Raw genomic sequence first — 15,459 nt, 5'->3', positions numbered from 1 at the left:
TTCAAATAATTTATCTTCGTTTTTTTTTTCAGAAGCATTTTTTTTTTCAGAAGTATGTCTTAGCTAATAGCCTCTTTATTCAATATAGCAGTCATTATTGGGTGAAAATTGGTCCAGAATTTCCATTAAGTCCACAATATTTCTAATAACTGTAATTGTTATAAATGATTTAATGTTTTTTTAACATCCCAAAAATACAGTATAAACTATATAATAGAATAATTACATTTAATAATAATTCAGATCAGTCTTACATTAAGAAGAGCGTACGGTTCTTGGCCGAACGGCCTTACAGAAAGAGTTACACATTTAAACTGTACAACGGTACAAAACGAACCGAACGGTTTACACAATAATACACCGATCGGTCATACATAACAAAAGGGGAAGGTGATCGAACGACCACCTCACTACAAAACTAAACTACTGACCGAACGTTCTACTGTTCGGTCTTAACTTCAACCTCGACCAAATTTTCTTCTTCCAGCGCATCTTCCAACAGCTCGTCCCCTTCTGCTCACATCCACACGGATGATCATTGCAACGACAAGACGAACGTACAAAACAAGACAAGACAGGAAACACAAGGTAAGCTTATATAATTTAATTCATGCATAAACATACATTTCAAACAATCAAACACACAAGATAAATTCAACATACGCATCATACAAAACCTATTACTAGACTGACTGTCCGGACTGTATGAAATCTGTGTAGCTACAGGCGTTCGTGCACCCGGGTGATGTAGTAACTGGAATGTCCTCATCAGCTGCCACCTGAGGTTAGTCCTATCTGTCCAAAGTACCCCTAAGGATTAGGACCTCCTGTCGTTCCCACACATGACCTACCCTCCTCTACGTGAAGACGAGTACTCACGGAACATCAGGATGAACAGCCAACTTAGCATACTCACAGTCATACTTTACCAATTCCAATATTTATACATGAGTCGTTCCTCCCCGGAATGCTTGTCCAAAATCAACATATTTCCATCCATATCATATTCTCTTTTATTTCATTAATACTCATCTCACTTAAATATTTCACCCAAAAATTCGTTCGGATACAATTTACCGAACGTTCAACCCTGACTCAGAACGAGACCGAACAATTGGAGCTAGACCGAGAGGTCTCCAGTTCCAGAATGGATTTAGACCAAGAGGTTTACTATCGGTTTGAGAAAGAAACCGAGTACAATCATACATCACGAGAAACGAATAGAACGAACGTAAATTACAAAATGAGCCAATTAGATGAACTGACTCTTAAGAGCTCCAACCGAACCCCTAAATAACCTTGCTCAGTACTAACGCTCTAGGCCGGAACCAATGGACACAGACACTTCAAGATATTCAAAGAATAGTACGTAGAGGAATTCCCATGAAGAAACCGAACGCTTATGAAAACTTAGATTATTTAGGTTTAGTAACAAGAAATACGAATGTCAGTTAAAGACTGAACACTATAGTGAGCGAATCCTAGTGGGCTTGAACGAACGCTCTTATTATGAAGTTTAGCTTAAGGAGCTAGAACGAGTACCTGGTGTAAGACCAAACACTTGCTTAGGACGAACACTTGGTATAATACCTAGTGCTACTAAACCTTAAAGAGAGGGTCTTGATAAATATACCAAAATACTATTGAAGTAGTGTTTAAGAATAACTAAAATATGCAAATACATATATACATATATATACTTAAGCTTATCACGGAATATCAAGACATAACTATGCTTTGGCCGAACGCTCAAACATAGTATTACAACACGAAGACACTCGCCCTCAACTAGGATTCTTCCCAAATGAAAGAATCCAATTCTAACCAAGTTCACTCAGAAAACCAAATAGTCAAAGACTGTTCAGTAACGAACATACACTATCTTAGGGGAATTTCATATTCAGAATTCATATATATTCAAACTCATTTCTTAACATATAACTTCATAACTTTACACATTCATATCATAATCACTTTCATATTTCATATCATCCAAACATAGAGATTTCATATATTTCATGCATCATAACATAACTCAATCATTTTTCATATCAAATCATCTAGTCAACGAACGTTCATACGACACATAATCATGTAAATTAAATTAATAAGCTTCCCTTACCTCTGAGCGTGAACGAACGTTCCTAGAGGCAGAAATGGGATTCGCCTGACTAAATTTCTTCTACCCTCACGCTCAACAATTCTTCAAAATAAACCAAAGAACAGACCAACTGGTTCAGAATGAGACTATGAACTCATGCAACCAGAAGTTGGTTTGCATGTGTCAGGGAACGAACGACTAAAGGAGGAGAAGAACTTACCAGTTCAGAACTCGAAACCGATCAGTTCAAACTGAAGCTCTTGACGCCGGGAGTGCTTCTACGGTGTCTGAACGGAGATCGGAGAAGAGAAATGTGAGATTTCTTAGAGAGAAGATGAAGGAGATGTAGTGAGAAGGAGGAGAAAATTAGATTTTTCAGAATCTGGGAAGAAGGGTGCATGCAGAGAGTGTGACGTGAATTTCTGAAAAAATCAAGTTTTCCTTCCCACGTCAAAACGAGCGTCCGCTCATCTACCGACACCGGCCTTCCACTATCTGATTTCCAGATCCTCATTGCTTGACACCTGACGTTCGTTCAGAGGGGTTTTGGGTACGTTTTTAATGGTTCTGACATTTTTTCAGAGTTTTGAGTTGTTTACCTTATACATTCAAACTGGATCTACTCAATTCATTCATCATTCTACTCTTATGCTTGTGAAAGTTATGGTTTGCTGTAAGAACAACATTTTTCCTTTTCAAAATAAAAGAAAAAATATCTAAGTTCACTACAATTTTAAGAATATAACTATTTAGCGGCTGAAATTTCCTTCTACTTATTAATCTTTCTACAATCATAATGGTTTGATTTTATTTAGGTGAAATTAATTTTAAAAGAAATTAATTTTAAAAGTAGATAATGGTGGATAATTTTACAAGTTAAAATTGATTTATATAACACTGTGGATACAGGAATGTTGTGAACGCAGGACAGTCACGCCATGTGAATGCCAATATTCAAATTTTCAATCAGGAAAAAGTTGGTGTGAAAAGAAAGAAAAAACTAGAGTATAAAAACCCACGCGTCACTAGAAAAAGTTGGAAAGACATCCCCACCGTTGATATCTGCCAACATCACGATCAGTTAGGATTCTTGAATCAGTGTACCGTTGATTCTGTAGACCGGTATCACCACAGCGTGAGAACACTCGTTAGTCGGTTCATAAGTTCATTCTCCCGTCCGTAGTGATTAGTGCCGTAGAGGATTGCAGCCCCTGGTTCTTGAGTTCATTCCCCATCCATAGTGATCAGTGCCGCAGGGGATTACAGTCCCTGACGTTGAACTTCGTGCGTGGCGCTTCGTTACTGTGTACAAAAGGGGACTCACTTCCCGCCGTTTCAGTCACAAACGAACCATAGGAACAATCCATTCCTTCTCCAGAGAGAGATAAGGGAGAGAGGGAAAACGAACACTGTTTCTCACTGTGCAATCATCTTCCGTCACTCGATTCTGCCAAACGGTTTTTCGATTGGAAACCCTAACTTTCATCTACGTGCGTTGATGGAGCTTCGTTCTCGTCGACGCCTTTCGAATCCCGCAGTGTCTGGTACTATCAATTGTTCCGGTTATTTTCTCTTCCTTTTTCTTTCTTGTCGGTTTCAGAACTTTATGTTTTGATTTCTTCACTGCCTGGTTTAGATGTAGACCAGTTGATGTCCTTTTCTTTTTCGATACTTTATTTTGTTTCTTTTTTCTTGGCGGTTTTGTTTGCTCGAAATTTATGTTGATAGTTTGAGTGGAAGTTTTGAAAAGAAGAGTGGCGCCGATGTTAACGGTTAATAGTGTTGGTGAAGCCACACGGTGTGTGGTTGTTTATTGGTTACGTTTCGTTTTTTAAACCAAAGAAGGCATTATTAACATTGTGATTTGTGAATGGGAAAAACAGGGAATGAGCAGCAGCCTAAGGATGATACTGTTGTGGAAGATGAAACCAAGGGCCAGAGTAGCAACAATAAAGACAAAGGTGTTTCCGTTATGTTGTCTGATTCGGATGTAGTTTCTGGTTCCGATTCCGATTCCGATTATGAAGGTAAATTGTTTTACTCTATGGTTTTAAGCTCAGTGGATATTTTCAGGTTATGGTTTTGTATTTGGCTTGGTTGCAATATTTTGGGTTTATGCTTCTATGTATCGTTTATTTTTTACTCAAAAGGATATTCCTTAGATGTTTGGAGACTAAATTGAGTAAATGTTAAGACCTAGTGTGTGTAGCCATGCATAATTTTAGTTTGACCATTGTTATTCGACCAGGGTTAAGAAAGTTGAATAAAGTTATCTAGAAATCTTCTTTCCTTTGAATTTTGGAAGAACGTATTAACCTAATTTTAACTGTGTGATTTTTTACCCGGTTGTATATCAGTAATTTAAACAAATTTCCTTTCAGATGAAGAATTGGTTGGGGGCTCGCTGCTGGACTTGAATAAATATCCATTTTCAAGCATCAGTGTTTCTGACGGAGAAGATTATGGTTCTGATTCATCTGATGGTGACATACTTTTATTCAAGAAGGCAAAGGTTCCGGGGTCCAGAGCGAGAAGAAAGAGTATGAACACAGAAAAAGGAGAACCGAGTGATGTGGTGAGGGTGGTGGATCGTGAATATTCAATGATTTCACCAGTATTGGTTCCATCTGCTTTTAAGGGAACTAAGAAGAGGAAATATACAAAAAAAGGAAGTAAAGGAGATTCTCGTCCAGTGTTGTTGTGGAATGCATGGGAAGAAGAGCAAGAGAAATGGATTGATCAGCATATAGCAGAAGATTTTGACTTAGATAATCAGAGTGAAGTAATGAATGAAACTGCTGAGGCGCCCTCTGATCTGACTATGCCTTTACTTAGATACCAGAGGGAATGGTTAGCCTGGGCTTTGAAACAAGAACATTCTTCAAGTAGAGGTGGAATACTTGCAGATGAAATGGGAATGGGGAAGACTATTCAAGCAATTGCTCTTGTCCTTGCCAAACGTGAATTCCAAGACAGTTGTGAACCAGATCAATCCATACCATGTTCATCCAACCTGTTGCCTGCTATCAAAGGAACACTTGTCATATGTCCAGTGGTTGCTGTTACTCAGTGGGTCAGTGAGATTGATCGTTTTACTTTAAAAGGAAGCACCAAGGTGCTGGTCTATCATGGGGCTAATAGAGGGAGGAGTGTGGATCGATTTGCAGATTATGATTTTGTGATAACTACATACTCTGTTGTTGAGAATGAGTACAGGAAGCATATGATGCCTCCTAAAGAGAGATGCCCATATTGTGGAAAATTATTTTTGCCAAGTAAGTTGATGTATCATCAAAGCTATTTTTGTGGACCTGATGCTGTTAGAACAGAAAAACAATCAAAGCAAGCTAAGAAGAAAAGGGAAGTTACTAAAGGGAAGACCAAGGAATGCGAAAGTAGCAAGATTTTGAAGGGTTCTATCAAGAAAAAGGGAGACAAAATGTGCATAGATATGGAAGATTCTGATGCTGTACCTGTACGTAGCGATAGGTCATTTCTCCATGCTGTTAAATGGCAAAGGATCATATTGGATGAGGTCAGTTGTATTAATAGATTATAAATTCAATTCTTAAAAGGGAAAATAGAAAGAGACACTTTATATATTTCCATTGTTGTTATCAGTGCCACTTTCTGTATTTCTACAAACACAAGTTTCACTTTCTGTATTGCTCAAAATAGGTCTTTCTGACTTCAATTGGTATTGTTTATTATTTTATTTAAGGTATTGAATTATGGAGTAATGATTGTAACTTTTTTTTATTAAAATTGGTTCAGGTCCGACTCTTCTATTTTGTTGACCAGTTTTTCTTTATAAATATAATGTCAGGCACACTATATCAAATCTAGACACTGTAACACTGCTAAAGCAGTTCTTGCTTTAGATTCTACCTACAAATGGGCGTTGAGTGGCACTCCCCTTCAGAACCGAGTTGGAGAGCTGTATTCGCTGGTATGTTTGCAGCGTTTTGTCTTTTCTGATGTAAATCTTTAATGTATCAGATTGCCATTTGAAGTATTTTAATTGCAATTCGGTGTGTGCAGATACGATTCCTGCAAATAACTCCTTATTCCTATTACTTGTGCAAGGACTGTGATTGCAGGATTCTTGATCATAGGTATTATAATTCGTTATATAATAAAGCTATGTGGATTTGAGGGCCCTAACATGCATGTAGACTTAATGATTGATGTATGAGTCTATGCTTAATTTTTTTTATTATCTTTCTACCCATCTTGACTTGCCTAGGAATGTACGGAACATTGCTATTCTTTTCTCATTTTTCATTTCAATTAGAAAACTGTTACAGTGATTTTCTGTAGTGCCTATTCTCATGACTGTCATTCATGTGGAACAAAGCAATTGTAAGGTTTTTAGAATATATTGTTTTTTATATCTTAATTTTGTGGTTTCCATAACATTACTATTTTTTTTTCAAATATCTTATAATCATGTTGAGGAGTTGGTTGTGTTAGTGGAAAATATGATGTAGTTTTTATGATGCCTATTTCTTTCTGATTTTTCTTGATAAGTTAATAAATGAAGATTCTAGTTATGAATGAGGCAGCTACTAGCATCATCTATCAAGTTAGTGTATGAGTGATCAGGGAAACAACATGCATGTACATGTTGTCATAGATTTTGAAAATGTTTTTTTTCTTCTTGAATTGCTAATCACGTGTTAATATGCCTTTGTGCAGCTCTAAAGAATGTTCAGTCTGCACTCACAGTTCCGTGCGACATTTCTGTTGGTGGAATAAAGTAAGTTCTGCAGTCTGTTAATCCCTTTTGTGTTGACTATGTTTAAGGCAGATACAAAGAGAAACCGAATCTACAAACTGCAATTTTATGTATATGTGCTTTTAACTATATATTTTTAATCTTGATTAGTATGTTGCCACACCAATTCAATCTTTTGGAAATGGTGATTCTGGGAAAAGAGCTATGATACTGCTTAAACATAAAGTTTTGAAGAACATAGTATTAAGGCGCACAAAAATAGGCAGGGCTGCTGATCTTGCACTTCCACCTAGAATTGTAAGTTTTATTCAATGTGGTTGTGTTCGTTTTCAAATATTGAAAGAGGGCATGCTTAACTTTTTCATGCATTTCATGCAGGTTTCGTTGAGAAAGGATTGCCTAGATATTAAAGAGCAAGACTATTATGAATCGTTATACAATGAAAGTCAGGCACAATTTAATACGTATGTCACATGCTTTTTCCTTTTTTCTTTTCTATACAATGAAATCATTGTAAAGCATATTGTTCTTCATAGGAAATATGCTATTGGAAGGTATCAGGTTATTCATGAAACAATCATGAAAGTAAAATTAATTGTAGGTATGCTTTTTTCTTAACATAGGCAGTCTGATGGGTTAAAACTTCCTAGGTCAGCATTTCATTTGAAAATTTACAAATAAGTTGGTCCATCTATTCCAAATTTTCATGCACAACTCCAATATTTAATCAGGTTATTCATGAAACAATCATGAAAATAAAATTAATTGTAGGCATGCTTTTATCTTAACATAGGCAGTCTGATGAGTCAAAACATCTTAGGTCGGCATTCCATTTGAAAATTTACAAATGTATATGTCCATCTATTCTGATTTTCCCTTGGACAACACCAATAGTTTTTGGCCGCAATTTTGCTTTTGAATGGTGACGTTAATCCTAGCCTGATTCCATTGGCATTCTTTCTTTTAACAGATACATTGAAGCAAATACACTGATGCATAATTATGCTCATATATTTGATCTCCTCACACGGCTGCGTCAGGTTGGTAATTGTTCTATCAGAAAGAAAATATATTTTTCTGCCCTTTCCTTCTGCGAACCATTTTTTTCGTTCAAGTTTGGATTAATGTTATTAAAGTTATGCTTAATGATCATGGACACGTTGAAAGTAGCGGCCTTGTCTCTAGTCATCTCTAATAACATTTTACTTTAAAATAACAACAGTTAATAAACTATATGCTCATCGTAATGGCAAGCTAGAAATTTGGCATATTATTGTTGTGAAATAATTTCCTTTTAAAACCAAAATAACTTGTTCCGAACATTGTACCAGATTTTTATTTTTTTAATAATAATGCATAGCCCAGCCCTTGTCTTGACGTAAGATCTGGGAATTTCTCCTATTTGCTAAAGCATTCCAGATGTATATTTTACTGTTGCTTAAATGTACAGGCTGTTGATCATCCATACCTTGTGGTATATTCTCAAAGTTCAGGTTCAAGAAGTGCAGTTATGGCCAACAATGCTACTACCGTTGAACAAATTTGTGGTATATGCCACGAGCCAGTAGAAGATCTTGTTGTAAGTTTTTACTTTTTTAAAACAACTTTTGTGATTGTATTGTTTCGTTTAATTTTATTTTCACCCCTTGCTACCTAGTTATACCTCTTCTAAAACAGTTTTTTAGCTAATTATAGTGTGTTAAAGTACTTGGTCATTCTTCTTTCAGGTTACCTCCTGTGAGCATTCATTTTGCCGTGCATGCTTGATAGACTACTACTCTACTTCCTTGGGCCAAGTATCATGCCCTGCTTGCTCCAAATTACTTACAGTTGATTTAACATCCAACAAGGATCCTGGGGATCAGGTTAAAACAACAATTAAGGGTTTCAGATCCTCGAGCATTTTGAATAGAATTCGCCTTGAGAACTTTCAGACGAGTACTAAAATAGAGGCTTTGGTATGTATTTCAAAGTAGTTACTTGACAAATCATTTCTGGCTTTTCCATGTTTCTGTAAGTTTGATTTAGCTAGCTCTTGGTTTCTTTGGTCAATGCTTTTTCTTTAGTAAGGCTTGAGGTTTAGACTGGTAGAAGATTATACAGGCATGCCAAATTGATTGGTTGCAAATAGTAAAATGATGCTGATAAATGGAGTTTGACAATCTGTAAAGGTTGAAATGTAGGGCATTCTTGGCAATTCAAATGAAGCTGCTTGGTAGGAATAGAATAGTGTTTGTAAACATGATTATTGACTTCTTAAATATTATTGTTCTGGCATCATTGAGAATTTTGTTATTGTTTGAGTGGCAAAGGGAATGTTTGAGAAACTAACATTTGGCCAAATAATAAGCTGAAAGATTTGCGTATAACATTGTTGTGAAGAAAATAGTGCTATTATCAGTTTTCTTCAATGTCTTATATTCTATGCTATTTTTTACTATCTTGTTATTTACTTTCACCTGAATGGTTGCAGAGAGAAGAAATAAGATTCATGGTCGAAAGGGATGGTTCTGCCAAAGGGATTGTTTTTAGCCAATTCACATCGTTCTTGGATCTTATAAACTACTCTTTACACAAGGTAATTTAATGGTCAGCTCGTGAGATAATACACCAGAATTGCTTTGGGATGATAATGTTATGTGCTTGTTGCAGTCTGGAGTATCTTGTGTTCAGTTGAATGGAAGCATGTCATTGAATGCTAGGGATGCTGCCATTCGAAGATTTACTGAAGATCCAGATTGCAAAATTTTTCTCATGAGCTTGAAGGCTGGGGGTGTTGCACTCAATTTGACGGTAGCTTCACACGTAAGCAATAATTATTATGGCATTTTTTGTATTCTGTTTGGGATTTTGAAATTGTCAATAAGTATGCTTTGATAATTTACATCTCTGTTCAAATTTGTAAGAGATTAAGGCTTGAATTCACGTCTTTCACGTTTGTTGTAATTTTTTATTGCATCCAATGTTCATAGGAGCTGCTTTTGAGTTAATGTTTTAGTGCGTTTTTTTCTCGTCTCTTTTTGTCATGGTTCAGTTTAAGTCGGCTAATTGTGACCTTGTTTCTTGGGCATGGTCAGGTCTTCCTTATGGACCCTTGGTGGAACCCGGCCGTAGAGCGCCAGGCTCAAGACAGAATTCACCGAATAGGGCAATACAAACCTATAAGGTTCTATTTCTTGTTCTCTAGTGCTTCCAAATTAGACAATAATGAATGGAAAAGTTGCGTAGAAACATACAAATTGGTCCTTTCTTAATGAACTGACTTTTTTTCATGCATAGAATTGTGAGGTTTGTCATCGAGAACACAATCGAGGAGAGAATTTTGAAACTCCAAGAGAAGAAAGAACTCGTGTTTGAAGGGTAAGTATGATGAATAAACAAGGTTGAAAGATGCTGGATATCTTGCTATGCTGACTTTTTTTTATCCTCTTTCTTAACAGGACTATCGGTGGTTCTTCTGATGCTCTGGGGAAATTGACAGAGGCAGACTTGAGATTTTTGTTTGTTACCTAAGCAAGGTTGTTTTGTTATGTCGACCAGAAAAAAAATTGTGGATGCTTCTGATCATTCATTTTGCAGAACTAAATTTTTTATTTATATAGGAAAAATGCTAAGAGGCACTTGCGCCCTACAAGGAGGATGCCATGTATTTTTATTTCTCGACATTCCCTGATTTATGTTGTGACGAACAGTAACTGGGTTAGCTGTACATAGGCAATATAGGCTAGTGGCCCACTATAGTTTCCTCAGCCCAACAAAAAAACTGACTGTACTTTTTGAATAGTGGGATTTTGAATCTTAAGTGGAATGTTAAATATTATTCTGTAGATTTTCAAGAAAACTTAATACCAAATATAAAGACGCTGACTATATTGCAAGTTTGCTGAGACCATTCTGATTGACCTTTTGTTAATTGCTGTGTTTTTTGGTTTCTCGGTTCGAAGGCTGTATCAACGACTCCCTGCCTTAGGAGCCCGTCGCAATATCCGGTCCTAATTCGATTTTAGGTGTCATTTCACTAGTATATCAACCTTCAATTCAATTACTTAAGCTGATACTAATTTTTAAAAGTAGATCTAGAACTCAACTATTGCATAATATTATTGTTCCACGCAATTTTAAACTGATACTAATTGTTAGTAAGTTCATGATTTAAGAACTTAATTATTGCATATTAATATTTGGCTCAATCTTTTAACTTTATTCACTTTTTCTTGTTAGGCTCAATACATCATTGGTCCATAGTTTGGGACGATGTGTTCAAAGTGATCCTACATTTTCTAAAAGTTTACTATTATCCCATATTTTGTAAAAGATAGTTCAAGTTGGTCATTTTGACTTATAGTGTTAAAAATATTAACGACATGTGGCAATTATGACTTGTCTAATTTTATATTACATGATAACTGTGATCCAATTGATGTGTGACAATGTTAATGAAAAAGGAAAGGAGGACATTGTGAAATCCTAATTTCCCTAAGGACTTGTCCTTGTGTCATCATCGTGAAACCCTAGCCATCACTGTTGTCGCAGAACAAAATGCGCCACCACCAAACCCTCAGGTCACCATGCCTCTGTCACCACTATCAATACATACCTATTTTTCGAAGCAGAGAAAACCAACAGAAAACCCAAAAATCAAACCCAAATCGGTTAATTCCAACCAAACCCTAGCCACCATGAAATCCTAAACCGCGCCGCCAGTAACCAGGGCAAAATCTCCACCATGTGTCGCGCCTCACCACTATCAAGCAAGAATCTAATCGAAGACATTGATTTATTTTCTATTGAAATTTGCACTGAAAATAGTTGTAAATAAATTTAAATGTTTATGACATTTTTTATTTTAAAATTCAAATTTATTTTGTTGACAATTTTGAAAAAAAAAAGTTTCTTTTGTTCAATTTTGTGTTCTTCAGAGAAATTTTCCTCGTAATTTAAACAATTAAAATGTTTTCTAATGGTTTAAATAAAAGAAGTAAACAAAAATAAATAAAAAGTTTATATGAAACATATCATATTTCGTGAATATATTATATCAGACAAAAATAATTAAGGGTACTTAACTCAGTTGATTGAACCGTATGTCGTGATTATAAACTTGCTGACATGCCTTCATCAATCTCTAAATATTGCAAAAATATTTAAAATTAACACCGTTAAATCTGGTTTTTCAATTTTCATATGTAAGGTGTTGGTGTCGACAGTGACAATGATTAAAAAATTAATAGAACTTTCTATTAAAATAATGCAAAAGTGTATTACAAATCAAAGAAAGTCTATTTGTAAGTATCTAATATTTTTCTAGCTTTAAATTATTTAAGGTCACACCATATTATAATTCCATGATGTACAGTACATTTCATTCACATTTTAGTAACGAAATTGTTAATATGAAACGTTTATAACTTTTATTATAACTAATATTTGTAGTGAAATTTGACAAATAACTTTTAGTAAATATTTTTTTACAAGTACAAATCTAAAATATTGGTATAATACATGCAATTTGATGTGCGTAATACAGTCATGACTTTACATGATGTTTAGAGGAGTGTAGGATTATTTGTTTTTCAATATATGTTTCTTACGTTTGATGTATAGCATTTGGAAACAAAAATGAAGGAATCCTTGATTTGAAGAGATGAGAATTAATGATTGTGGAATAAGAAAGAAAAGAGGAAGGTGGGAAGATGTGTGTTGACCGTTAGGCAATAAAGTGAGAAAAGGGAGGGAAAGACTGAAATGACGACCATACCCTCACCCTCTACCGCCATTATGTCGACTCCTCCGAGTTGTGTGATCTACACGCTCTTCCACACTCACCCCACGCGCTCAATTCTCGCCCCTTAATACCCCTCACTCCATTCTAGGGTTTGCATTCCCTTTTCATCCTAATCGATCCAACGCACCAATCACCCAAGATAACAACATGTTGCAGCTTCTCTACGCCGTCATTTTCGCCCAAATGTTCGTCATTGTTTCATTCCTCTTCAAAACTCCGGCCAGGAAGCTAGTCATCGTCACATTGGATCGGGTCAAGCGCGGCCGCGGCCCCGTCGTCGTTAAGACCGTCGCCGCCACGCTGCTCGTGGTGCTCGCTTCCTCGCTCTACAGCATCGCCAAGATCCAGCGTCGGAGCCTCGATGCTCCCGTTGTTAACCCCACCGACCAAGTCCTCGTCTCTAAGCACACGCTCGAAGCTTCTCTTATGGGTAAACTAATTTCGTTTGGCTTAAATTTCGTTTCTCTTGTGCGTGCAGTGCTCTAGAATTATATATCTGGAAAATGAATTCATGGTGACTGTGATTTACCTTTGTGATATTACACCTTATGATTCTTTACTTGTTTCTCAGTAAAATAGAATAAAAAGAATAAAAATTCGGTTAAGCTGTATATGTTTTGGGAAATGGTCCCTTTTCTTCTATTATTAGTAAACATAAATAGATAGAGGTAAAAAAAAAATTATGTGTGTGTTTTCTATTATAGTGAGTCCTTTGACTTTGTAGTATAAAAGTCAAACAAATATGATTTAGATTAAGATGATGTATTTTTTGCAAATCAAACTGATTAAGCTCATGTTTCTGATAAAGTGGCAAGGGTTTGAATCCTTGGGTATGGAATAAACTCTGTTGACAGGAAAATATCCACGTTGTACGCTCTCGAGGTTTCAAACCATATCTGTGTCTGTGTTCGGGGATGAGTAATCTATGCTAATAATAGGGTTACACAAATTGTGATTAAGTTTATACTCATTTCTTTAGTTTAATTATCATTTATGTGTAGTTATTTTTGAAATAAGTTTCAAGACAATTGGTATAAGAAAAATAACTTTTATATTATCTAAATATGGCTTCTAAAGCAGTTATTGTAAACATCAATAAACTATACATGATACTGCTAAATAGTTTATTTTATTTTGTTATAGAAGTTTACAAAATTCAACTTTTATCGTCATAAAGTCGTTCATTTTAAGAAATATTTTTCATCTAAAACTAACTGAAACCAATGGCGATTAAATGTTTTCTGTAAGTTGAGTTTGGTTTCTAAAATCATTATGTGTTATGTAATAGTGGTGGAAATTGATTTTTGACATATATGGTGATGTGGGCAGGGTTTGTGCTTTTTCTGGCTCTGATGATCGACAGATTGCACCACTACATCAGAGAGCTTCGGTTACTGAGGAAGGCCATGGAAGCTGCTAAGAAACAGAGTCGAAGTTTTGAGGACGGTAAAACTGTGAGTGCAACCGAGCACAAGGCTTTGGTGGAAGAAATTTCGACATTGAAGCCCCAAATTGAGAAGCTGGAATCTGAGTGTGAAGTAAAAGCAAGGAAGGCTGAGGCCATGGAAGCTGAGGTGGAGGCTCTTAGAAAGCAATCTGAGGGGTTTCTTATGGAATATGACCGCCTCTTGGCAGACAATCAGAATCTTCGCAGTCAGTTGCAGGCTATTGACCACAGTTCTTCCCATGCTGTTAACAAAAAGACCACGTGAAGTTTCAAATATGCTAAAACAATTTTCTTCTTTCATTCACTTGTTTCTGCCTGAGTGCTGCGTGTTTTCATTAGATAAATAGGTCACAGTAGATAGAGGAGAGGGGTGTTATGCCTATTCATTATACTTAAAACACCTTATATATATACCAACACTGTTAGGCCATATCTGCAGTATATGTGGACAAGAAAGTAGGATGGCTAATAGTGTAAAAAATATACTATGAAATGTTTGCTGTTATTAACACCCGGGCTTAATGTGTATAAAAATATAAATATTATAAAGTTATCCTTCTGTGTAAAAACTTGAGTGAAAAATAAATCTCCAAAGTTTTTTTTTTCTCTTGGTTCTTTCACTGTTATGCAGGGTAAGTAATTGACGTGTTGCTTAAGTTTAAACATATCCTCTAACCTTTCAAAATATAAGATTTTGTAAATGTAAACTATATAACATACCAGACTTCAGCATAGCCTTTTATTAATAAAGCATTTACTGTTATGCAGGGTAAGTAATTTTTATGGACAGAAACCTACATTGTTCGACAATACTTAAATCATATTCTACATGTCCTTCCCCCATCCCTTTCTACCAGCGGTTCAAATTGGTCCTCTTTTGTTGTACTTTTTCTCTTGCGTAACCTTTGAAGAACCTACCCATACCAGGCACCTAGACCTACAATTCCCATATCCATATCAAATAAACCATATTGGAGCATTTGGGAACCAATGCAAAAGCGAATTCAGAAAACAATTAAGCTGGAGCTGATTTGTGCGGATGGGCTTAAAAGAGCAAACTGCAAAGACAAATCATGATTCTAAACTCTTGAGGCCTAAGTAGTGTAGATGCTTCACAAGAAGGGCATCTCAATAATGTGATTAGAGTTTATCCTTTTTCGATGGGGCTTTGACAACAGTGCAACTTTTTGGTAATAAACTAATGAATTGGAATTTTGAACCCAGCCACTCCCTAGATTGACCAAAATTTACTCTGCTAGTAATTTAGGGAGGGACCTATTCTCCAACCATAAAAGATTAAAACTTTAGTTTATATTTTGGTCTGAATATTCGCTCGTACAAGATAAATCAACCTACAGGGCATTGACCAAATTTCGAGACTCGAAAAC

General features: G+C 35.9%; 2 protein-coding genes across 3 annotated transcripts; both read left to right on the top strand.

Annotated features, from left to right (window-relative positions):
• Window positions 1–3,227: 3,227 nt before the first annotated feature.
• On the top strand, window positions 3,228–10,654 carry LOC108334284 (ATP-dependent helicase rhp16). Of its 2 annotated transcripts, XM_052870465.1 has the most exons (17): window positions 3,228–3,663; window positions 3,985–4,128; window positions 4,483–5,636; window positions 5,928–6,050; window positions 6,143–6,216; window positions 6,800–6,860; window positions 6,990–7,136; window positions 7,218–7,303; window positions 7,810–7,879; window positions 8,290–8,418; window positions 8,567–8,797; window positions 9,313–9,417; window positions 9,492–9,644; window positions 9,917–10,005; window positions 10,119–10,199; window positions 10,280–10,357; window positions 10,442–10,654. In XM_052870465.1, exons 1-16 carry the CDS (start codon window positions 3,600–3,602, stop codon window positions 10,350–10,352), a joined length of 2,784 nt encoding a protein of 927 aa, XP_052726425.1. In that variant the 5' UTR covers window positions 3,228–3,599; the 3' UTR covers window positions 10,353–10,357; window positions 10,442–10,654. The 2 variants fall into 2 exon arrangements, with proteins under 2 accessions (XP_052726425.1, XP_017425532.1); XM_017570043.2 differs by having other exon boundaries at window positions 3,231–3,645; window positions 10,280–10,654.
• A 1,867-nt stretch (window positions 10,655–12,521) lies between these two features.
• On the top strand, window positions 12,522–14,640 carry LOC108333219 (uncharacterized). Its single transcript, XM_017568602.2, has 2 exons — window positions 12,522–13,054; window positions 13,954–14,640. Exons 1-2 carry the CDS (start codon window positions 12,772–12,774, stop codon window positions 14,334–14,336), a joined length of 666 nt encoding a protein of 221 aa, XP_017424091.1. The 5' UTR covers window positions 12,522–12,771; the 3' UTR covers window positions 14,337–14,640.
• Window positions 14,641–15,459: the final 819 nt, after the last annotated feature.

This window comes from Vigna angularis, chromosome 11, assembly GCF_016808095.1.
Source record: "Vigna angularis cultivar LongXiaoDou No.4 chromosome 11, ASM1680809v1, whole genome shotgun sequence".
Classification (NCBI taxonomy): Eukaryota; Viridiplantae; Streptophyta; class Magnoliopsida; order Fabales; family Fabaceae; genus Vigna; species Vigna angularis.
This window is presented reverse-complemented; position numbering and strand designations above follow the sequence as displayed.